General features: G+C 48.6%; 1 protein-coding gene across 2 annotated transcripts in view; it reads left to right on the top strand.

Moving 5' to 3' along the window:
* Positions 1-24,157, top strand: part of RNF220 (ring finger protein 220) — a 229,237-nt gene that overhangs the window by 2,209 nt on the left and 202,871 nt on the right. For both annotated transcript variants that reach the window (XM_037403813.1, XM_037403812.1), the window contains exon 2: positions 869-1,609. In XM_037403813.1, coding sequence (XP_037259710.1) covers positions 985-1,609 — 625 coding nt within the window. In that variant the 5' untranslated portion in view covers positions 869-984. The remainder of the gene's footprint in view (positions 1-868; positions 1,610-24,157) is intronic.

The raw sequence follows: 24,157 nt of genomic DNA, 5'->3' as shown, positions 1-24,157 counted from the left end.
AGTTTACAAATCTACTTAAGAGTGAGTGCATTAGGAACTAAAATTACTGATCCATTCTCTCTTGTCCCCAACCCGAAAGGCAGACGCTTGCAGAGATCAGATGGCAGAAGCACCCATTATGATTTTAAGCATTGCCAGAGACGCCAGGCATTTTACTAGGGAAGTCTCTTCTTTGGCTAACAGGGACTGTGTGTGTTTGTGTATTGCATACACGCACCCATGCACGGCCACATTCCTACATTCCAACACTGTGTGCATATATATATATATGTATGTATGTGATGGTATCAAGTACTGTATGTGCAAGTACTTACCTACCCATATAAACTGTGAGAGTGAGAGAAAATACGTCTCTGTTATGTATGTCCTGGGCAGCGTGTACAGTATAATCATGTGCGCCGGCTGATTTGGGTAGCTACGTACAATGGATATTTTTATGTTGGTTCCACGGGCACACCCCCCCCCAAGCAAATAGTGGTATGTGTGTGTTTGTGGGGGGGCTTTCTTAAGTTTATTGCAATTATATGTATGTGCCTCTTTTGCCATATAAAATACCAATTATAATTTGGAGTTACTATCTTAATTTTAGACTGAACCTTGTTTATTAGTGGGTTATTAGATCTGCATGTTATTATGTTTGGTTTGCCTTTCATTCATCTACAGTGGATGATACCCTTTAACCTGGAGGGCCAGAGCTGATTCCACTAGTGTGTGAAGTTGTCTATTGATTTTCTTGAATGGGAACAGTGGTGCATCTCCGGCCGGTGGGTTGTAACACATGTGGCCACCCTGCTGCCAGAGTGTCCCAGAGAGATGAGTGCAGAAACCTAACCAGTCGTGCTTTCTTTTCTTTTTTGTTTCTTTGCAGTGTTTGGAGGGTGATGATGCTCCAGTAATTTTCCCCACTCCATTCCCAGGCATCGCCTTGCTTTCCTTCCAGGGAAGATCGTTCTGCTTGTGAACCTGCTGAGGAAAGAGACTCCGATGGACTTACACCGGGCAGCGTTCAAGATGGAGAACTCACCCTATCTCCCCAACCCGCTGGCCTCCCCGGCACTGATGGTTCTCGCCTCCACCGCCGAAGCCAGCCGTGATGCTTCCATTCCCTGCCAGCAGCCGAGGCCTTTTGGGGTCCCCGTGTCAGCAGATAAGGACGTGCATATTCCCTTTACCAATGGCTCGTATACTTTTGCCTCCATGTATCACCGGCAAGGCGGGGTGCCGGGAGCGTTTGCAAACCGTGACTTTCCTCCATCCCTTCTTCACCTCCACCCCCAGTTTGCACCCCCCAACCTGGACTGCACCCCGATTAGTATGTTGAACCACAGCGGCGTTGGGGCTTTCCGCCCCTTTGCATCTACTGAAGACCGGGAGAGCTACCAGTCAGCCTTTACACCGGCCAAGCGCCTGAAAAACTGCCATGACACTGACTCACCCCATCTGCGCTTCTCGGACACTGATGGGAAGGAGTACGAATTTGGCACGCAGCTCCCCTCCAGCTCCCCCGGTTCCCTCAAAGTTGATGATACGGGGAAGAAGATCTTTGCCGTTTCTGGCCTCATTTCTGACCGGGAGACATCATCCAGTCCCGAAGACCGAAGTGACAGATGTAAGTACCTCCGTTGACTTGTTGGTTCTTCTTTAGTTGCGCCTCATTGAGATGCTCCACAGGTGTTTGTCCCGCAGTGCTGTGGTTCTTGCTGAAGGCAGAGGGAAACCAGCCTTTCCTGCTTGCCAGGCCCAGCCACGCAGCATTGCCTTGTCTCTTCTAAATGGACTTTGGCAGATGTTTAAGGTGAGGTGCTCTTGAAGGAAACTCCTCTTCCAGCATACAGCTGGAGAGACGGTGTTGACCATGTAGCAAGCTGTCTGTGCCCCAGTGCAAGGCTATAGATGCTGGTACACATATGTGTGTAATGAGGGATGCAGCTGGAGTGTGTAGCCAGAAACTTTCCCAGAGCTTGAGGCAAACGTGTCCCCCCTGCTTCTTTCAGGTGTTTCTGACCTTTTCTTCATGCACACCATTCTTGCAGTAAATGCATCACCTTTGGGATTAGTGCCTCAGGTTAGGACAAAAGTACCTTTTCCTCTGGTTAACTTAAGAATAGTTCTGGCCACTGAGCTCCGTCTTTGAGAGACAAGCCCGAGTCTTACAATTCAGTGAGCTGCTGCACCATGTGCTTTCTCTGTTTCCTCCCTTTGGTGCCTGTCGAAAGGTGATGTGCCCCTTTACAGCTGGGCGGTTGGACTGAAGGAAACCAGTTCACATGCTCATGACTGTACCTCCCTGTTCCCCCATCACCTCGTCCCTTGTGGTGTTGCCTGCACAGAGCTGTCCTTCGGGAAGGGCAGGCCTTCCAGGTTGGTTGAGCTGGGAGGTGACCCGCAATGGGGAGGGGTCTGGGGGCAGCAGCAGAAGAGCACTAACTTACGATTAGAGTTTTCCTGTAAACCCAGACATGTAGACCAAGGAGCAAATTATTTGCTTTTCACACGGGCTCCTTTGTTCTGTTGAATTTTCTTCCTAGAAAACAATTTTATTATTGTTGTTGTTATTATTATTACTTTTTTTCCCCAACAAAAACCTGCTGCACTGTGCCTTCCTCTCCCTTTCAGACGTGATTTTCCTTCTCCCCTTTATGATGCCGAGGAGAGTAATAGAGACATTGTGGCTCTCTCTCTCCTGTCGGCGCTGCTTCCTCAGGCTGTCTCCTTGAATTAGGCACTGTGCTAACTTACCGGCGCTAAAAGGCATCTGCCTAAACCCAGCGTACCTTTTCAATAAAAGTCATCATAAAATCAACCTGCCTTGTAAATCCATCGCTCTTTGGTTTTGAAATATGCTGCAAGTGTGTCTTTTATGTCGGCGTTTGCGAGGGTAGGATGATTCCCACTGAAGGCAGAAGCCGTGTATTCCTTGCACTAAGAATGGGATCTCTTATTTCTCTCCCCTCTCTCCTTCTGATCCACCCCTGACCATGCTACTTTCCGTGCTGTAAGCTCCTTTCATTGTTCAGCATCCCCTCTCCCTCCTTTTGGGTCTGGAGGGGAAGCGGCTGTAGGTGGGAGCATGTATGGCTGTGTATGTGTGCGAGCTGGTAATATAATTACCCACGGGGGGAGGCAGGTGAGATGGCAAGGCTTAGAGACATCTTTGTCGATGCTCTTTCCCTTATCAATATAACCTGGCTGTGGAAATGAAGCTTGCTCAAAAGAGTACTCCGGGACATAGCAGCGGATGAGCGGGTCCGCTAGCTAAATTAATTTAGAGTGCATCAGCTGCTATGGATCTTGCTAGCAAAATCCTGTCAGATAGCCCATTTAAAGAAGTAAATCTGTTAAATGAATTAGACCACATGGAGCGCAGCTGCGGACAGACAGACGCATCCACATCCACCGCCGTGCCTCGCTTTTGCCAACAGCGTGTGCCGGACGTGGGTCCTCTCCCTCCTGGGAGCAGCCGGGGCTTTGCACGGGCGCGTGCGAGAGGCAGGCACAGTGACACCAGCTCCCTGCGTCGCTGCCAGCGCTGTGGCAGGGGACTTGCAGGGAAAGGAAGCAGAATAAAAACTTTCCAGCCAGCTTGGAAAACTTGGGCAGAAGTGGAAGGCGTTTTGTTTTGTTGGTTTTCTTACCCGTATTGTTAAATTTCTTTAAGATGCTTTGCTGCATGGTAGAGCCAAGCAAATGCAACATCCCTGATATTTCATCGATATTAAAATTCTTCTGTTACTACCAGGATAGTGTACGCTAAATAGTCTGTTGGCTCTGTATCATATTCCCATCACATATAGATACTGCACCATGGAAACTTTGCTCCATTAACACAGCGAGTTTATTTGGTTGTGCATACGCGGGCATGGGTGTGTTTGCTGGAGGCCGAGAGAGCGAGCAGCGGAGCCTTTTAGAGGATCCTAATGATCTTTGATGTTGACCACCAGAAAAGAAAAACTTCTGCAATGAGGAATTCGAGAGATCACAGTCAACAGATATAACTGTGATCCTGTTTTGCATTGACATTTGCATACAGATTTTTGGAGTTTCTATAGAAATGCATACTTGGGGGGGGGATTGTTGTCTGTGAGAAGTTTTGTGGATTCCTTGTGTAATTGTTGTATATAACTTGGTAAAAAACTGTGTACTTATGCTCGTGACAGAGAATCTTTTGCAGGTAGGTGGCTGTAGCTTCTAGGCAAAAATGTAATAAGGCTTCTCTATAACCGCGAGCAAAAATTGTAAAAATTTCTTAGATCAGCAACACCTTTACATGTCTAATGGGTGCTTTTCAGATTTGCAGAGCTCGACTGTTTAGCTGTATTTTTCAGATTCCTGAAAGGGTTTGTGTTACATGAACTACTATGATTGCTCTGCATATTCTTCTGTACCACTTCGCAAGAACCTTTTTTGAATAGCTCATTTAAATATTTGTTTTGCCCTGTAGCTTAAATGGTGATTTCCTAAGAAACTTGCTTTTCTTTTCTTTTCTTTTTTTTTTTTTTTTTTTTTCCTTTTTTCTAAAAATGGAATTCAATGCACTGGGTTTTAATTTTACTGAAAAATAGGTTTACGCTTGAGATACTTTGCAGCAAAACAAGGATCCAAAGTCAGGCATTTTCATCTCAAGGAGTGTTTGGAAGGTGCTCTATTTAGTCATCTGCATCATGGGAGCAAAGTCTCAGTCTGTTTTCACCAGTGGAGGAAATCTGCAGAATTCAGTAAAATTATTTGGGAAATGTGCTGGTGTAACCAAGATTAGCACCTGTGAGATGTGTGTTTGTGCTGCAGAGATTGCTTAGTCCTTTGGGTGAACCTTTCCTGACTTCTAAAGCAGGGTGTTGCTTGCCAGCGGTACCCATACCCATGCATCCCATGACAGGAGAGCGTCTCCTCTGGGGTGCGTCTGGGTGGGATTGTGCTTCTTGTTACTCAGCAAATTGGGCTGAGATGTCTGCATTTGGGCAAGTTGTCTCTTGCTGTGAAATGCAGGTACTCAGGACATCCAGAGCGATGGAGTGTACAGGGAGCACATAGGAAAGTGGAGCCTTTCCCAGGGAGAAGCAGATGCACCGTGTACTGGATGGGCCCATTCCCTTAGGTGTTCACTGAGAAAAATAATGCCATTTGTTAGAGTTTAGAGGCTTCTTGTAAAGCATGTGTTAAAGACACCGGGAGACATATTTTATGGGTTTCCTTTAATAAGCACACAATAGTTGAGATTCCTAGAAGGAGTGGAAATAAATGGCATGTTCCTTTCTGCAAAAGAGATCTATACCCCTGTTTTAAAATCAGAAAAAAAAATTAAGATCCCTGCTTTTATTCTTTGCTTCTAATAAAATCTGTCCCAGTGGCCTTCTGTACCCAGTCACTATGGCCTTGCTTTTGCACAAGGTGACAGGCAGAGGTCCATGCTGAAGCTGGGATCTCTTGGCAAAGAGCTGGACCTTGGCAGAGCGGACACCTCTGCCATCTCTGCGAGGCTGCCCACCCCCCCAGCCTCCCGGGGACTGCAGGAGATGGTTTCCCATGGCTGTCTGCTGCTTAGTCTTCATCTTGTGCTGTCTGTGACTTCTTGTGGAGCACAGCCTGATGTGCGAAGGTGACCCTCTGCATCCTGGCCACTGATTCAGTCTCCATCTGGCCAGAGCCTGGCTCTTCTGGCCTCAGTTTCCCTGCTACTGCTGGTGGCTCTCACCCAGCCTCTGGTGTGCCCTGGGGTTGAGTGATTGAATTGGTGAGCAGGTTGGGATCCTTGCTCATCCCTTGGGACCAGTGGGTACAGCGAGAGTGGTTCTATTGACATTATTTTGATTATTATTTTTTATAATCATATTTAACCTTGGTTATCTGGACAGTCAGTTTGTGCTGCAACTGGTTTCTCCTCTGCAGAAGTTGTGCACCATATTGGTGACCTCTTTGTTCCACTTTAGGGTTTTAAAGAACATCTGTAGCATGGAGTTAGTTTTCCTTTTGAAACAGCTGGTTCGTTATTGATCAAATTCAAATTGTTCTTCAGGTGATAAACATCAGGGTTATGATGACCACAGCTTGAATTCCCAAATAACGTTGTGCTTTGGAAATCACACTGAGGGCTGTCTGTCCAGCCACCCACCCCTTCAGACATGCGTGTGTTAGGCTTTGTGTTTATGGGCTGGGACCTATGTAGAGAGCTGTGTATGTACGTATGTATGTGTGTAGGGTTGGAGGAGAAGGTTTTCTTTCATATATTTTGTGGTAGAACAATGGGCTGGAGGGGGAATGCACACGTGCACACATCCGTTGCTCATGCTCATGACTCTTCCTGCTGGGGTGCACAACTTCCAAGACCAGTAAAATTTGGGGTCTAACGTGAAGTGATGCTTTGTTGCTAATAATAATCAGCCGCAACCATGGGAAATTGCAAGCTTGACAGTGCTTACGAAATAATGAAATAAATCAAGTGGAATGTTTGCTTTCCGTCGTGCAGTGCCCTGCGTGATGTAGGAGGAGTGAAGGAGCAACAGTGGATTTTCTGAAGGGGTGGGCAGGCAGATAGACAGGAACAGAGATGAGAGCCACTCATCCGTCCCTGTCGCACCACCAGTATGTACCGTCCTCGTGGAGCTAGGTGTGCTGCGTGGAGGGAGGTCTATGGAGGATGCAGCAATCGCCTCCTTTTTCTGCTTTTCTGGCAACAACCTTCCCACTCCCTCTGCAAACTGTTGCCGAGACTCCTTCCCATGCTGTTCGGCTTAATTGTCTTGTCGGGATAAAGAAATGTTTGAACAGTTAAAGTGGGGAAGGGCTGGATGGGAGCAGGCCCGGCCGGCTGCGGGGCCATCTGGCCTGCCTTGGATCTGCTGGTCTCCGGTTTATATTTCTCTTTCTGTTATTTGGGGCTATCTGGCGCACTCGGAATACCTAATCACCATGGTGAGAGGAGGGACGGGGCTGCCTCCCCCGCCGCCCCCTCGGCCTCCCCTTCCCATCAATTGTCATGCAGAGCCCAGCCGGGCGGCTGTTCTGCTCGCAGCCCTCATTTGCTGTCCTCGCTGGGCTCTCGGCAGAAGGATGGCTTTTAATTGATCGTTTGAGGGGGAGGGTTGGGGCTGTTTTCTCCTCCAAAATGTTTCCCCGCACAGCCGCTGCCATCCGGCCAGCTTTCACGGCGCCTCAGCCATGCCAGCGATGCCTCGTGCCCTTTCCCTTCCCTTTTGGACTGCCTGGGAATTGGTGTCAGGCCTTCTAACCGCTGTCCTCAGAGTGCTGGGCGACACCTAAATGTCATATTTATCTGTCTCCTGCTGGAGGGACGGGCACGGAGGCAGTAAATATTTATTGCTTCCCTTTTGCCCCGTGTGCCTGAGTGCTGGCGTAAGGGTATTTATTGTACAACTGCAGGGCAAGCTCCTCATCTTGCTTGGTACTTCCCATCAAAACCATGGCCTCCAAACCACGGACCAAACCTTGCTTTTCGAGAAGGAATTAATCACATTAAATCTTCAGCCCCATCGATCAGACTCAACTGCTGTCACAAAACTGTGGCAGGAGAAGGGAAGGCAGACTTGGTGGCTGCCGTGCTGGCCTGGGGACTGGGAATCCTGACCTTGGGCACGGCTCGGAGTCATGGTTTCCCAATGCCTAACGGGAGAATAGTGATACCTCCCTCATGGCGGCGTGTGCCGCTTTGATATCTTCTGACAGAAGACACCAGGCAAGGGCAAAGTATTAGTATTATTAATATAGTACAGTTAGTAGAATATTATGAACTATTATAAATCATTACCACTAAACTACAGTTATTAAAGGAAATGACCAAAGTGCACTTTGCAAGCCAGGATCTCTGACAGTTAAAACATTGTTTTATTATTTCACTTGCTAACTTGCAAAATTCAAGAGTTAGCAACAGTTTCCTGGTTGATCGGTGGCGATTGTGTAAGGAGTTGGGAGAAGCAGTGGGGGGACAGGCATACATTTCAGGGGGGAGAAAAATAAGCATTACTGCCTCAGTGATTTTTTTTTTCTTTTTCTTTGATAATTTGACGGCCTCGAAGGAAAGAGATGTACTCAGGCGTGGGCCTAATCCTGCTCTGTAGGAACGAAAGTGTTCAAGGCAACGATGTCTTAGAGTTTCTGGAATTCCCCCTTGGAAAAAATAAAAGTGAAGGTGTTGGTGAATTGTTGCTGGTTGTTATTTGTTTGATATCATTTAGACAAGTCCCATTAAATGCTAGCAGCAGATTCATTTTTCCCTCTTTGTTTGCCTTCCAAGGAGCAGAAAACAGACATAATTATATTTTACGTGAGACTGTAAGATTTCCTCTCATCTCTTTTTTCTAGCTAATATCTGGAGCTATGAAATAAATTCCATTTGTGCATACATGGTGTTAGACTGAGGTAAATAACTGTCATCTAAAATCTGTCTAACCTTAATCTGCATCAGGAGCACTATAGAGATCTGTACCCATTTGTATAATACTAAGCTTTATTTTTATTATGGATTTCTAATGCAAATTCATAGTGGGGGCAAAGTTGTTTTCTTTTAATACCATATTCCAAGAAAAGCAGCCATTGAAAGCAAATTGTGATGATTTTTATCCTGTGGTTCATGTCACTGGTGGTCTTCGATCACGTCAGTTTGCCTGATAGCCTATGAATTTTTTACCTCTGTTCTTCAGGATGGAATAGCAGATTTGGGGACTTCTAAGGACATTTTTCAGCTATGCAAAGCAGTTTCAATTCTTCAGGAATAATGGATTTCTATTTGGGAAATTTAATGTGGGAATGGATTCCTATACAGCGTCCTCTGAAAAAGGACGTGCATTTTTTTGTAGATGTACATGTCATCTGGGTATGTGCCTTTCTCCCCCCATCTCCCCAAACCTGGCTGTTTGCCTGCTTGGCTCTGCTGGTCTGAGTGATCCCTGTGTATACAAACACGCAGGTTACAGACTTCTGGGGCAAGTTCATCGCCCTGAATTCAGTTTTCTTTACATCTTAGTGCTGAAGTATCTTCCTGTTGCTGCTAAGGTATTGGGTATTTGTTGGGCAGATTGGAAGACCTTCTCTGGCACCTAGCCCTCTTGTCAGTGAAAGCTCTGGCTGAAGAAGCACTGTGGGATTTGGTACTATCTCTGCCTGTCCCCTTCTTCTTTGTCTCGTTTTACAACGTGGATGGTGGTTGTGATAAGCAGGGCGTTCCTCTTTAGCCATCACTTTCTTCTCTCCTTCGATCATTTGCTGGCATCTTGAATTGCAGCAGTGCCCTGAGCAACAGAAGAGGGAGAAGAGCAATGTTGGGAAGGAGCGAGGCAAAGAGAGATTTATTGTCTTAAATGCAGATAACATGGGGAGGGGGTCCTGGTGACAGTGAAACTGCTTGGTGAGTTCAGGTGTGGGACACTTCCATCGTATTTTTCCTCACTTGGGACATTGTTTCTAATCAGTATTGTTTTAAAACCTTCCTTTTTTGGTAACTTGAGGCTGAGATCTGCTTTCTCACTGAATTGCAGAGCAAGAATGTGTTTTGTACTTTTTCTTGTGAATACTGGGCTGTTCTGCAGTGGGAAAAGGAAGGCACTGAGTGTCTCTAGACACCCCTAAAAGGAAGAGCTGGAAACTGCGTCCTTGCTTTCCCCTAGCAGCACCGATTTTTAGTAACTGGCTCGCACCAGAGTAACAACGTCAAGTTTTTAATTTGGAAAGACCCAGGAGCTTTCACACGTGAGCTTTCTGCTGGTGCATCCTTGCTTGTGCTTGGCAAATGTGCAATGCTGCAGCCCCGAGCAGGGTGTGGGTGGCAGAATGTGTCCAGCTGCAGATGCTGGGCTCGCTGGTGTGGCCGGTTTCCCGACACGGGCTCATTCCTTGGAAGGAAGGTGGAGTGCTTTGCAGCTCTTGTATGAAAACTAAAACAGAAAGCGCTGGGGCGGCAGTCAGCAGGTGAGCAGCATGCTGCCGGGTAAAGGTTCCCCATGACCACCTCACCAGATGCAATAGGTTTTGTAAACAGAGCAAAAAGTAAAACTCAGGGGATGCATTTCTTTCCATTGGGATTTGCAATACTTTGATTCAAATTAAGATCTTTTTAATTAAAAAGGACTCAGCCTTTTCATGAGATTTTGATATTGTTTTCCTGCACTTCAGGAAACAACTTGCAAAGCCATTTAGTATGTGAAATTTTCTGTCCTGTAACATCCTTTTCTATAAGGAGACATAGGATAACAATCCCTCATCGCAGAGAGCCTGCTTCGGCAGTTGTGCTGGGATGCAAAAAGACCTGGTACCAGGTTACAGCAATTCCTTCTCCTTCACCCTCACTTCTGACATTGAAGATTTCGTTTGGCATTTTCCGTCCCAGTCCTGTTTGGGGGGACACTCCACAAAATCCCCCTCCAGGGGTCCCCAGCCCCCGCACTGTGCAGGAGGCAATGTGAAGGTGTGTGTGAACAAGGGAGGCAGAGGGCTCCTGCAGAAAACAGCATGCCGGGTGAGGGAAAGCCTTACCGGGGTGGCCTGGCCGTGCCGCTCCACACCCAGGCCAACCTTTGGCCCACGCAGGCCAGAGAGACCTGTGCCTCCTCGTCGCTGTTTGCAGCTTAGAGGGTCCTGTGAGGTCCTGATGGATGTGGATGGATGGAAAGTGGCATCTTGGGTGCTGGGCATCAGCGCAGGGACCCAGGCTGAATGCTGCAGCACCACTGAGGGGGCTGCAGAAGCTTGCTTCCTTCTCTTGTTTATTCTCCTCCTTCCAAGCCAGTCTCACTTTCCAACACCCATGTTATGGGTTGGAGGTAAGCCTCCAGCAAAGTCCTTAGCCAGGGTGACAGCTTTTTGCTCCTGAGCACTTGCCTTCAGCCTCCCTGAGGAGGCAGCTTGACCACTGGCCTTTTTTTTTTTTTTTTTTTTTTTTTACTGGGGAGATGGAGGAGCAATCAGTGACCTGGGTAACCCTGTGCAGAGCACAAGCAGAGGAACTTGACGGTCACAATGAAAAAGTTGCCAGCCTGAGTGGATTCATACCTCAGGAGGTGCCCCCTAGACAGGCAGAGGGGAGAAAGTGCAGCTATACTCTTACAGTCCTGCTCCTTCGCCCTTGGATTTGCGCTCTGCTCGGTGCACAGCCCTGTAGGGATTGCTGGCACTGCTCCTGCCCTCTCTGCTCCTGGGGGCTGGTTGCCACCGTCTGTGCTGCTCCTTCCTTTCTGCATATTTGGGTTCATGCACCAAAGCAGAACTCTCAAAGATCTGCTCTGGTTACAGAAGAGGCGCGGTGACCGGCAGCCTGCCTTCGCTCGCCGTTTGGGGCCAACGTGTTCGGGGAAGCTGTGCTGAAGGCGCCTGGAGATTCAGTAGCAGGGAAACGGGGAGTCTGCAGAGCAGAGATTTAATGTCAGCAAGAGGTCTTTGAGGGAGTGTGAAGCAGAAAAGCGCTACAAGTTATTTCTGTCTTAATTTGGCACACGTGTTGTGTCCAGTCCCATGTTGGGTCCAGGACTGAAATAAGTATGATGATATTTGGATCAGGACTGGGATATACTGGAAAAACTAAGCTGTGAAAGTTTGCAGATCTCTGTCTCCATTAGCCAGAAGTAATGTTCCCACCATCTCATTATTTTCCCCTTTTAAAATGAAAACAACACGTTAACTGTGGAAACAGGGGAGGATTGTGTTAGAGCAAGACAGAGCTGGGCAGAGAGAACTTGAATTGGCCTCACTTGCATGTAATGAGATGTTGTGGGTGTTGTAGCCTCGGGAAGCTGTGTATGCTGGGGTCCAGATCAGGCCCCAGGTTTCCGGCACATCTCAAGGAAGAAGGGGCTTTAAATTAAAAAAAAAAAATAAAAATTGCTTCACCTTTGGTCATCTCTTCAGGAAACACTGTAAGGACCTAAGTCTGCCCTTGGGCATGTGCATCTCCCACCCGGACACCCACCCCGGGGAGCGGGCACGCCCTGGCAAAGGCTGGGAAAGGTTACGGTGTCAATGAGAAACATCTGCGTCTCTGTTCTTCCAGATGTTGCCAGTTGTGTCTGGGTTGTTAGCTGCACCTGGGCAAAGAAGAAAAGGAAATCCCCGGGTGGTGTGATGGATTTTGCAGACCCTGGGAGGAGAAGGCAGTTAGACACCACTTGCTGATAGTCTCCCTGCTATGTACTCAGGTGGCTCACTGATGTTCGGGTGATCCAGGACCCGTGTTTTTTGCAGCTAAGGAAATGTGTCATCAACTCGTCACATACCGATTATTTTACTTTTGTTGCACATTTCTAGCTTGACTGGTGTGGGGTTATGGAAGATGAAGGGCACATTTATTGGCAGGGCTGAGCGTGCCTTCTCTTCACAGCCATGGAGAGCAGGAAGAGGGAAGGGCTTTCTGGGCAAAGCCCTGAGCGTAGGTTGTGCTTGTGCTGTGGACTCTATTGACCTTGGACAAACAGAGTCATTTCTCATCGCCTGTCTTTGAAGCAGGAGTTACGATATCCTTGTAGCATAGCTGCGTGCTGAAGGTGGTTGTGTTCACGTTTTGGAGGTGCTCAGGTCCTAGGGCAGGGGTTTATACCTGTGGTACCCGGGTGGTTACATGAGGATTGAAAAAGCTCTGTGGAGGGGGGAGGGATGGAGGCTTGATTAATAAACTTTATCATTGGGATTTTATTCTGAAGACAGTTGCCAGATATTTTTTTGTATGAAAGTTGGATGAACAGCTGAAGGCAGTGGCTAGGAATGCTAGAGAAAGAACCAGGGGGGGAAAATTTGGAGTAAGGTAGATAAAAGTGAGAGATAAAAGAAATAATGCAGGGAAGGATGAGTAATCGACATTCTTGGAGTCGAAGCACAGGCTCTGGCTTCCTTCCTGAGCAGTAAAATAAAATAAAAAAAAAAAAGTCTTTAGAACAACAAAACTCTGGACGCACTGGTTTCCTTCCTGACAGGCCCAGCCTCGTGGTGTTTCGATGAGTCCTCATTGGCAACCAGGGCTGATCTAAAGGCCAAAGGCAGAAAGATTGGGGGGAAGGGAGAGGGATTTAACTCTTTGAGCTCTGCTAGAAAACCAATGTGTGGGTTCCTTTTGCCACTGCTGGGGCACGAACAGTGTTCCTTGTGGCTCATAGGTCTGAGAGATGATCGGTACATCTATCCAGGTGCATGGTCATAGTCAGATGTTATAAACCAAAAGTGAGTATTTTTAATCCTTGTGGATAAAATTCCTTGGACTGTGTGCACGGTATGGCATGGAGCAACAGCACTAATGAGCAATGTGGGAGTGGACTGGCAGCTCTTGGTAGGAAGCCCTGACATGCCGCTGTTGCTGTCTCAGGGATGCTCATTTGACTCGTAGCATCCAGTTTATAGTAGAGTGCTGCTCCAGTGCCCTTTGTTAGTGTGCTTCCCAGTGGGGAAGGAGCTGCTGGGTGCAGAAGAGCCCGTGGTGCCCCAGAAGGCTCTGGGCAGCTTGCAAGGAGCCAGGAGCATGGGAGGGGAGGCTGTGTGTGTGCTAGACAGGTTGAATGGCTTGGGCAAAGCTTGTTTTGCAGCTAACTCTCTGAGGCTCGCCGCTCTCCGCAGGGTTCCCCTCTCTGAAAGGTCGAAGCTACTTCTTAATTCTCAGCAGCTGACAAAATATTTATTTTCAGGTACTTAAAATATTATAATTTGAAGTGGAGTCCAGGGCCCTGGCTGGAGCTGAGCTTTTGTACTAACAGCTTCAGTGAAATGCTTTTTTCCTCCTACAACTTGCCAACAAATGCTTGGAAAATAATTGTGGGACAGTCATCCCTTTAGTGAGCAGATCAAGAAGATTTGAGACTTGCCAGAGACTTTCAAAGGACAGGCCAAAGGTTCAAGTTGCTGCCAGTTCTATTTGTCTTAGCCTTTATACTTACTTTTGTGTCATTAATTTCATCAAATGTCTGTGGGTAAAAGGCACCCAGCGGGCTGCTGCTTTTGCTGAGCTCTCTGGGTGTACTTGGACACCTCTCAGGAAATAAGCCCACCTTTTTGTCTAGGGAGAGAGATTAATCCCACCACTGCTGGAGCAGAAAGAGGCTTACCCACCAGCAGGCTTGTGATAACCTGACATAGGGACGGCTGCCCTGGGGGAACAGCACCCATGAGCTACTGGTGTCCTTTCCTCAGGCCTCTTTAAGTGGGTTTTGCAGGGAGATGCGCATGTGAATGATGCTTCCTCAGTGGTGTCATACCTATAGGACCTATAGAGACCTACAGAAATAAGGTGCCGTGCTTGGATTTTGTGGAAGTTACTGAAATGAAGGCTCGGCCAGAAGGTGAGGTGAGCAGAGGCTGGGCAGAGGGGAGCCCAGTGCCCTGGGTCCTGTTCCTGGCCCTGCCGTTGGGTCCTCAGGATAATCATGCATTTTTCGAGACACTGGCGGGTCGTCCTGTTGATTTTGGTAGGCTGGGCATCTCTGTTGAGCTCTTTGCAAGGGCTGCCCTTGCTAGAGTAACAACTCTGTTGGCACTGTCCTCGCCTGGGGGCCGCGCAGCAAAAAAAGCAGGGAGGTGGCTGTTTTCTCAGCAGGATCCCTGCAGGCAGAGCTTCCCTGCCCTTCTCTTGTGCTCTTCGGCCGCAAACCTCTTTTCTTGGTGCTCCTGTCGCTGCCTGTATCCTGACAGCTGCTTTCCTACCCTTTCTGCCCCAGTGCAGCCGGCCAAGCACATTAATTTTTCGGCAGAAGTGTTGTAATAATTAGGCAGCTCGTCGGAGGGTTTAGCAGTACTTAACCAGATGTGAAAAGACTCGTCCCATGGTCCCCGCTCTCTTGCTGGGCTCCAGCCAGCTGCCTTTTGCCGCCTGCTCAGGTTGCCTAGAAAGGGCTGCAGGAGATCTCCCTGCTGCCCTGGCTCCACTTGCCTCTCTTCTTATGCTAAACACTCATTTGTAAGGGAGAAGGAGGGAGGGTGGAAATCCTTGGGCTGTTTGGGAGAAGAGCAGCAAAGAATTAAAAGCAGACACCTGCAGTGCTAGGACTTGAGACCTCCACCATTAACTCTTGCCAGGGCAGCATCCCTTGGGCTTGTGGCCCCTCTTTTGGTGCCTGGCAGGGCTGCGTGGCGGGATGCAAGGGCTGGAGCAGGTGGTGGTGTTCTCCAGGGCTCCTGACAGCTCCTTGTTACAGATAATCTCCATCAAGTTATATATATATATACACATACATACATATATATATACACATACATATATATAAAAAATATCTCAATCTCCGCTGCCTCAGTTTCCCTGCCTGTGGGGACGGTGCTGTTTCCCTGTCTACTGTGCTGCATAAGCATTTATACACACGGCAGTATTGTTATCACTAACATGGTTGTAAAATGAGGTTGTAGTAAACTGTATTGTCTGCCTAATCCATATTAATGGAAAAAATGTTGGAGACAAGATATTGGCTTGGATGGCCCTTGGACTGAGTCAATCTGACAATTCTTACCTTTCTATGGTAAAGTTTTATAAATACACACTGGCACCATATATTATGTTTAAAAAAATCTATATACAGCCTATAGGTTTATGGTTATACAGGGAAAAGACGTATTAAATCAGCAAGACCAAGGCAGCAGACAAGATATAAAAATGATACTGTATTATGCTAGAACTTATTGAAAATCCCAATGCATCTTTTTTTGTGTAAATGGTAAATTCTTTTCTATGTTCTGAATTTGTTTCTTAATGTGTGTCACGTACCATAATAGTAGCATGGACACAGTTGCAAATATGGTATGTGTTTTATTGTGAGTATTATACTGCATAGCAGAGTAAGGGTGTTGAATATTGCAGTCAGTTATATGCAGCTGTAAATGGGAGCTACCTGCTGTTCTGTATACAGCGAGCTGCATATTTATTAGTAAATACCATCTAGGTAAAATAAAAATAAACCAGGAAGTTGTATTAAAGACTTCAAGGTTTAAAACTAGTTTGCACAAAGCTCCTGGGATCCCACTGCAGGGAACGGTCGTGCATTTTCTGGCATTAAGTCTTTTCCATTAGATTTTTCTAGTTCTGTGAATTTGAAAGCCTCTGCCTAACTCCCCCACTCATCAGTTTGTGGAATAATTCATAAATGTTTCAAAGCAGGGTAAAGATCGTGTTTGGGACTGGAGAAGTGGCAGGTTGGCTCCTTCCCTGGTGTAGCTGCCGCTGAACCTATCGGAGTAGTAGCGCTGATGGGTGACATGCCGAGGACCCGTGGTTACGTGCGCAGCACGGGCACGTGCACCACACACGCGTGTGCACGTAACGCAGAGAGCTGCAGGTGGGCAGTGCCTGTGGCAGAAAGGCCGGGGTGTGAGCGGAAAGCGAGCCCCATGTTTTCTGGGGTACCTGCAGGCTTTCCGAATGACGGATGCCTCCCCGGAGATAAAGGCACGAGGGCAGAGCGTGGACTCCAAAATGAGCAATGGCTTCTGAAATACCCGAGTGTTTAACCTAGAGGGAGCTCTCTTACATGAAGAATGAGACTCTTGGCACAGCCTGCCTGAACAGCTTTTAGCGTGTGTATCCTCAGCAAACTTCTGCCTCCCGCATCCTTGGCTTGCGCTTCTGGGTACCACATTTCCCTGGGCTGATGTATGGAGGGATGGAGAAGTCCCGTGGGTAACTGCTGCACTTCCAGCTGTTCAGAGGCTGGAGCAGGAGCCTCACGCGGTCTCCAGAGGTTGCTTCTTGGGGAAGTTGGTGGAGATTTCTCTGGCAATAGCTTTTATTCTATTTTTCCTGCTCCTGGTAGCACCATCACACCTCACAGATGAAGCACGGCTGTTGGGGTGCCAGGCACCGGCTCCCTGCTCTGCCAGGAGGAGGAAGGGAGGGCTCCTCAGTGAGGAACAGTCTTTTGTTGGCTGCTGAGGGTGCTGTTAGCAGGAGATAGTTCTGTGCTCGTCCAGGGTAGCTCAGTTTCTCCTTTTGGGTCTTTCCTTATACATGGCTTCACATCCCTTCATCCTCCCCGGAGTAGGTCCAGCTGCCTGAATACAAAGCCGTGATGTTTTGGGGTTAGGTGAACTGGTATTTCCTTTCCTGGAAGCCAGGAGATGCTGGAGGTGACACAGATGAATGATGTGAAGGTGCTTCCCCAGTGCACAGACAGACCTGGCTCAGACGTGGTGTGAATCCCTCAAATCCTTGCAGCCAGGGCCCCAGGGCAGCCTGTCTCTGGACACCGCAACGCATCAGTGACAGGCGTGAATGAGCCGACAGGGATCCCGTAGCCTTGTGTACCCACCGCAGCAGGGCAGAGGGGATGTGGCTCTCCAGAGGCAGCGATTGTAGCTCTGCATCTCCGGGCCACCCACTGATTTAACAGAGTGAAAGAGAAACTTGCTGAAGTACTGGGGCAGGAGTCTTCAAAAGCCAGCAGTGCCTGAGATGTCATTTAAAAAAAGGACTGAATAAAAGCAGGATGGTGCAGTTCTTTCCTGCCTGGGTCCAGAAAGTTCCTATCTGGGAAGAGCGGGCCCAAAGGAAAAGCTTCATGGTGCAAGGGCTAAGCTGGAGGGATTGAGAGTGGTGATGCTGCCCTGCTCCTCTATCCCGTTCCCTGGCAGCCTGGGTTCCTGTGGTGGCTGCATTTGCCCCAGCAAGTGGCAGCTCTCACTGCTGGGGGGTTGGCGGCATCTTTCGTGGGGAGCCTCTCTCTCCAGGAGCCTCCCTGCTGCTGGCACCGTGCTGATCCTTGGTGAAAAAAGAACCACCCCAAAAAGCAGAAAAGGGAGGTTCGTCCAGCCTTGGCCAACCTGTGAGGAAGTGCATCTGGGAGAAGCCAGGAGCTGAAATCCAGCCTGCCAGCCAGAGCAAGCTTTCCCAGCCACAGCTCAGTCTCTTCTTGGGGCCTTCCTAAGCTGCTTGGCACTGTCTGTCTGCCTTCCCATTCTAACTGCTAAGGGACTGAACAGTCTGGGGGACAGCAGGGACTCCCCTCTCCTTTGCAGCCCCCACCTTAAAGAGTTTGTGTTATTAAGGTGGGCAGGGGGCTGGGGTGGAGGAGGGCAGGGGTCTTTTCCCCTCCAGCACACCGCTTGCCAAGAGCCGCGGTGGTGTCAGTGGCTCAGATCCTCACACGGGCATCCCTGGGAGCACAGGAGGGATGCTGTGCAGTGGTGGCACTGGCACTGGTACCCCCCCAGCTGCGGCTCCTGGGACACTGCTCTGCTCTCTAGGCAAGGGCTGGCTGTTGTTTAATTCGCTTTTTGTCTCACTCCTGCCCCGCTGCCCCTCCCCAGCTCTGCAGACCTACCGACTAACAGCTTGAAAGGAGGATGAAGATCCCTACGCGCAGAAAACAGAAAGGCCAGAGTTTGCACAGGAAAAAGCAGAGAGATGCTGGTGGAGTCTCTCAGGAGAGTTTTTATAGCAGAGTTCATGGAGAGCTGATTTGAGCTTTCCAGATCCCTTAACCCTGGCGTGCAGCGTTGGGGTGATCTTTCTGCAGCCCCACTGTCCGGCAGCTGGGCTGCTTTAAAAGAGGGCTGCAGAGAGGCAAAGCTGGGAGGGAAATTAAGGACAGATGGAGTAGGACAGGGCATATTTTCCTGTGAGTGCTTTTCTTTTTGTTGGTTGTTTTTTTGTTGTTGTTGAACAAAGGAGTTTGGGGAAGGGGTGAACATGTGTGAGCGTAAGGAGCTGAACGGGGAATGTGGTTGGAGGGAAGAAATGGAGAAATGAGGCACCTTTTTCATCTCATTTTTAGAGAAAGGCTTTGTGCTAACTTTTTGTGTGCCTTCAGTTTGTAGCACAGTCTGTGTTTTTTCCAGAGTGGGCAAGGAGATGTGTATGCAGCAGAGGCAGAAGTTACTTTGGTTCAAGCCCCCAGTTTGGCTTGAAAAAAGCTAAAGGAAAGTAGATGGGGTTGGAATAAGCACTCTTCCTGGGGATGACTTCTCTATGTGTCACAGATGATGGCCATTCCTTCCCCCGTCTCACTGTCCTTGCTTTGCTAGCTAGAAAATCACACCTAAGCCTCCATCTTTCCCTTTTCTGATTTGACACAAGGAGATTCATGAAAGCAGCTAATTACAAGGATATCTCCCCTGGACTTTTAAAGAGGTTAGGGATGCTGCAGGAGAGCGAGCAGGTTTGAGTAGGCACACCCAGCTTTGGGGTCTCAGCAAATGTCTCTGCATGTTCATAGTGCCCAGCCCTGACCCCATCCTGTTTCTTTGGGGGAAGCTGCACGGTTGAGTACAACTCTCATGAAATTCAACTCCGTGAGGGCCTGTCCAAGTGTGGTTAGAAAAAACAACCCATTACTCTCATGGTTAGCTTTAAAGAAATCTGTTAACTCAATGAAGGAATAAGAGAGCTCAATGTGCTGTCCTTCTTCCTTGTCTTGGAACTGCTTCCCAAATACCAGAGTGGCAGACCAGTCCTTGCAAATCCTGCAGTCGCAGCTATTAGTTGTAAACTCCCACAGTGAGTGGTCTAAATGCCCAAACTGTGCATTTAAAATTGATGCCAGTGTTGGTTTGATGCTTGTCCCGTGTTTGTGGCTGCAGCCTGGGTGGTGGTTGTGGACTGAAGGACACTATCTGGGGCTCAGTCAGCCTGGGTGCTGGGTGAAGATGCATTGCACGGGAGCAGTTGGTGCCGGGAGCATCCCGCTTCCCACGCGGTGCGGCAGCTGAGGGTGCTGCTCAGCGAGGTGGCTCCAAGCCCTGCCCTCCTCGCAGGGCTCAGGAAGCCTGGGCCCTTGCAGCGAGCAGTGCAACCTCGGCCCAGGCTGCCGCTGCTGCTGACGAAGGGACTGTAGTGCCACGGCATTGCTCCCACAGGCACCCTGGTGAAATGCCTGAGGTACCAGCTATGAACATCCCCATGCAGCAGAAACACTGCATCTCCTCTTCCTCTCTCCCTTGTTGTCCCAAGTCCACAGCACAGCAGATGCATGCTGCTTGAGGGCCTGGCTACAGCAATCTCTTTATTCTACATCCAGTTTTCTTGAGAGTGAGTTCCCTGTGGGTGTCTGCTCTTTGCTCAACACAAGCAGCCCTCCTTATGTGTCTGAACTTGTGCAGAAACTGAGTTTTATTTTTGTGAGCGCCCAAGGGAGGTGGGTGGCTCCCCTGTGGGCAGAGCAGGTCTCATGCCCCATGCAGGGTGGTGTGAGGGCAGCTTGAGGGGGTGCTGGTTTCTTACCAGTAATTCCCACCAGTCATCAGCTGTTTGGAGTGTAACGCTTTGGCTCCTGAGAAGTTCCTGGGAATCCCAAAAGGGTTAAAAAAGCCTGGAAATTCTGAGCTGTACCGCAAATGATTTTCCCCTTCTCTTTACCCTCTTCCCGCGCTCACCAGTCAAGAGAGAGCATTAGCCCCAGGTGCTGCAGGTGGACAAACCCAGGCTGATTTATGTTAAATGAATTCTCAGTGCTCCATGTTGTCACCAGTGACTGTCTCGCTGTTCATGACATGGGGATGAGAAACAAACTGCTCTGCTGTCCCATGAGACACTGCCTTTATACCTAGAGATATTAACAGTGCAGAGAAAACCAGGAGCAGCAGCCTGCAGGGAAAACGGGAAGGACTTAATACCCGCAGCCTGCAAAACAAGAGCAGCTCAGGACATCGGGAGCGGGTGCTAGAGCCTCGGAGGTGGTGGGAGCATCCGTAGGAAACAGGAGCAGGGATGAAAGGGCTAGGGCAGGGCACAGATCGCTGTCACAGCCTGGCACGGTTTTCAGAAACAATCCTGGACCTTCAGTGGCTCAAAGGAAGTATTGAGAGTCCTACACCTATCTGCTGTGTGTCCGCAGATCACCACCTGTACATCAAACTGTACCCCCCACATGAGGATGCAGGCAGGGGGTGGTGAGCATGTCCAGAAGTGCTGAGAAAGGCGAGCAGGAGAAGCAAGGCTGTCTTCTCCTTCCATGGCCAGTCTGACTTAGAGCAGCCCCCTGAGTTACCCCTGGCTCTTCTCTCCAGGGTGGAGGGGTGACTGGCCGCACAGCCCTGCTCTGCCCATGCGGGAGGGTCTGGCCTGGCACGGGTGGCTGATGGATGCTTGCAGCTCTGCCTGGATGTGGCTGTCACCAGCTACTGTCACCATCTGCAGCAGCATCTTCCCGTGCTCTGCCCGGGGGTCTGGGTGGCTGCCAGCGGAGGGGTGAGGATGCTGCCGGCTACTGCCCACTGCCTGGTGGCCCCTTTGGGCCCTTTCGTGACCACCAGTAGGTTGTGACCCACACTCAGAGAGGCACTGCTTTAGATCAAGGGTGGCTGGCGAGCACACAGGCGGCGAAACCCAGCCCAGCAGTGTCCAGCTGGGAGAGGAGGACCAGGGCTCAGGCATCCCCAGCAGATGGATTTTGAAAAGGCCTCCCTTTCCCTATATAGATGTGTTTTCAGCTCTTACCTGGACTTGAAACTTAAAAGCTATTTGCTTGGTAAGTCTGGAGAGATGTAACTTTGGCTTGCAAACTTCGAGCTTGATTTAAACAAGTGCAGCATGTTAAAAATAAATCCTTCTTCTCCTGCTTCCCTAAGATACATCCAGGTAGGGTGTGCTCAGCACTGTCTTAATGCTCTAGTTTAAAGAGATAATTTTGTCCAAAGCCACCCTTCTGAAGGAGCCTATAATTAGCAATTAAAGCATAAAAAATATTTCCATCGAGTGACTCCTAAATAAATGCTTGTCACTGCTGATCAGAGTTGGTTTATTTCCATGTGTGTTTTCCTTCCTTCTTTTTTTGTATAACTTACGGCCCTGTAGATGCTCAGAAGCTGTTAATATGATTCTGTCGATACGTTTACCATGGTGATTTGGCTATATTTGGCGAGCGTGTGAAGAAATCACTCACCGGTTAGAAGGAGGAAAGACAAGCTGTCGATATCAAGGGAGAAATGCTAATAACCCCGGTGACAAATCATTCCTGGGAATCTCAAAGGGTTAAAAAAAAAGCAGCAGCACTTCCCGGAGAGAGGGGCCTTGGCGAGTGAAGGTGACTCATCCGGAGCTGCAGACACCAGCTGTCATCTCCAGCTCCTCCTGTGCTTAATCACTTCACTTTTCTAAAGAAATATTTTGTTCTAATTCAAACAGACCTGGGCTTGTTTGTTTTTTATGAATTATTTACCGGCGAGGAGAACCTCTTGAGGTGTCCATCTTCACTCAGAAATAAGTGGACTCTCAGAGCCTGCTGCAGCACTGTAAAGCATGCAGTCCCCTCCTTGACGGTCTTTTTTTTTTTAACACCCACTTAAAATCCGGAATAAGCCAGAAAGTCAGCTCTGATACTTTGATCCATACTGGAGGGAATGCACACAGACTCTGGCCTCATGCAGTTGCTCTTTGAAAGACATCCCTGCTTGTAGGTGCATAGGTGCAGGGCAGTGATGCTCCAGCTGAGCCCTGTGGCTGCCACTGGTTTCCCAGAGTGGAGGTAAAGATGTGTCCCCATACCTGACTGGCTCCCAGGTGTGTTCCTGCAGCGAGTATGCACTCAGCATGCGCAAAGCAAGTCATGAAGGGGCATGTGTACACCTCTGACCCCACCTCTGGGCACTGACCCCCTCCAGCTTAGGGTGATGTTTCTGTTACTTAATAAACCCATGACCAAATTCCAGCTGGCTGTTCCTGACTTCTGCTCTTTGCACATTTATAGCTCTTCCAGTGGCAAAGAGGAGCTGGTGTGATATTTTGCAGTCCCAAAAGGTCTGATCCAACAGCCGTGGAAGTAAATAAATGGAAAAATTTGCACTGACTGGACTGGGCAACAGATTAGTCCCTAAATGTTAGTTGATCTGCTTTGGGGTTATGACAGACAAATATTGCCCCAAGGTTACTGCTACAGGAATAATCGATCTACCTGTCTTGGATATGTCTAGGCTGCCTATCACCACTGTAATAGCTAAGTGAGTGTTACCTCCCAGGAAGGCTGTGCCTGACCAAATAAGTTGCCTTTTCTTTGTGTGGTCTGAGACCAGACAGTACAGTTTTCAGCGTATATAAGATAATTTCTATTTGACACTTACCTACTCTGCAGGATATTGCAACTTGACTGCAGTGTTCTTATTAACTACTTCTTTCATTTCATTTAGAATTCTTTTTTTAAATTTATTTTTTACAAAATAAAATAACATGATTTGTAAATAAACGACTTGGCCTTCAAAACAATTTGGACAGACAAAGTGTCTTGAGTGTGATTTAGCTTGAGTGGTGTAAGTCGCACACTTATACAAGCTTCAAAATGTCAGGAAAGATAATCCCATCAGGCAGCCTGTAAAACAGAGCAAGCCTGGAGAGGGGTTTTCTTGTATACAATTACACTTCAAGGCACAGGATGAGAAGGAAGGGGATTCAGGACCTGGGGAGGCTGAAAGAGGCAGCTGGTTGCGTCCTAAACACTCATTTGAGCTAAGGCCCCTTCATGCAAGACACCGCAGCCTATGGAAACTAGAGAGGAGATGGGCACATCCTTGTGGAAAGGAGCTCTGGTGCCACACCAGCATGGGTTTGGCCAGAGGGCTTTGTACCGATGCTGGCTGCAGCTGCCAGTGTGCGGCAGACCTGCCAGGAGCGCGACGGGTGTGCTGTGTTGTGCAGCCTTTCCTCCATCCCATGGGTTAGGTGCAATGGGGCATATTGTAGCTTCATTTCAGGGCTCCTCTTGTGTGAACCAGCAACCTGAAGCCTGCCAGCTGCCCCTGAGCATAATAGACAAAAGTGCCCAAAAGTCTCCTTTGTGCCCCATTTTTGTTTGGAGAATGGGAACATCCTCTGGAATACGAGACACACGAAAGTGATGCCTTTACTGAAGTTAACAGTATATTTGCTTGTGATTCCTCACTTTTTTCTTTTTCCTTGCAGAAGACCCTTTAAGGGGCACTTTTTTTAAGGGGCACTTTTAACACCCAAGCCTCTTCTTCCTGCCCCCTTCCACCCTCTCCTCCCTCCAGCCCGCACAATCTGCCAGGTTCCCTCTCTGCTCTGCTTTCCTGGTGCAAAGACAAGACATTTGGGGTAAGGAGTTTGGACTGTATTCTTTAGTGATGTATAAGTTAGCAGAATTGAGGACTTCTTTGGGATTTTTGCCACTTACCATGAACTCTGGGATCCTGCTGTTTACAAAGCAGCAGCTGGTCGAAGGCACAAGATACAACAACTGAGGTTCGCTTCTGAGCCACTTTCTTGCCTTGTTTCTTGTGTGAAAAGTTCCTGACTCTGTGTTGATTTTCT

The sequence above is a fragment of the Falco rusticolus genome, chromosome 11, assembly GCF_015220075.1.
Source record: "Falco rusticolus isolate bFalRus1 chromosome 11, bFalRus1.pri, whole genome shotgun sequence".
Lineage (NCBI taxonomy): Eukaryota > Metazoa > Chordata > Aves > Falconiformes > Falconidae > Falco > Falco rusticolus.
This window is presented reverse-complemented; position numbering and strand designations above follow the sequence as displayed.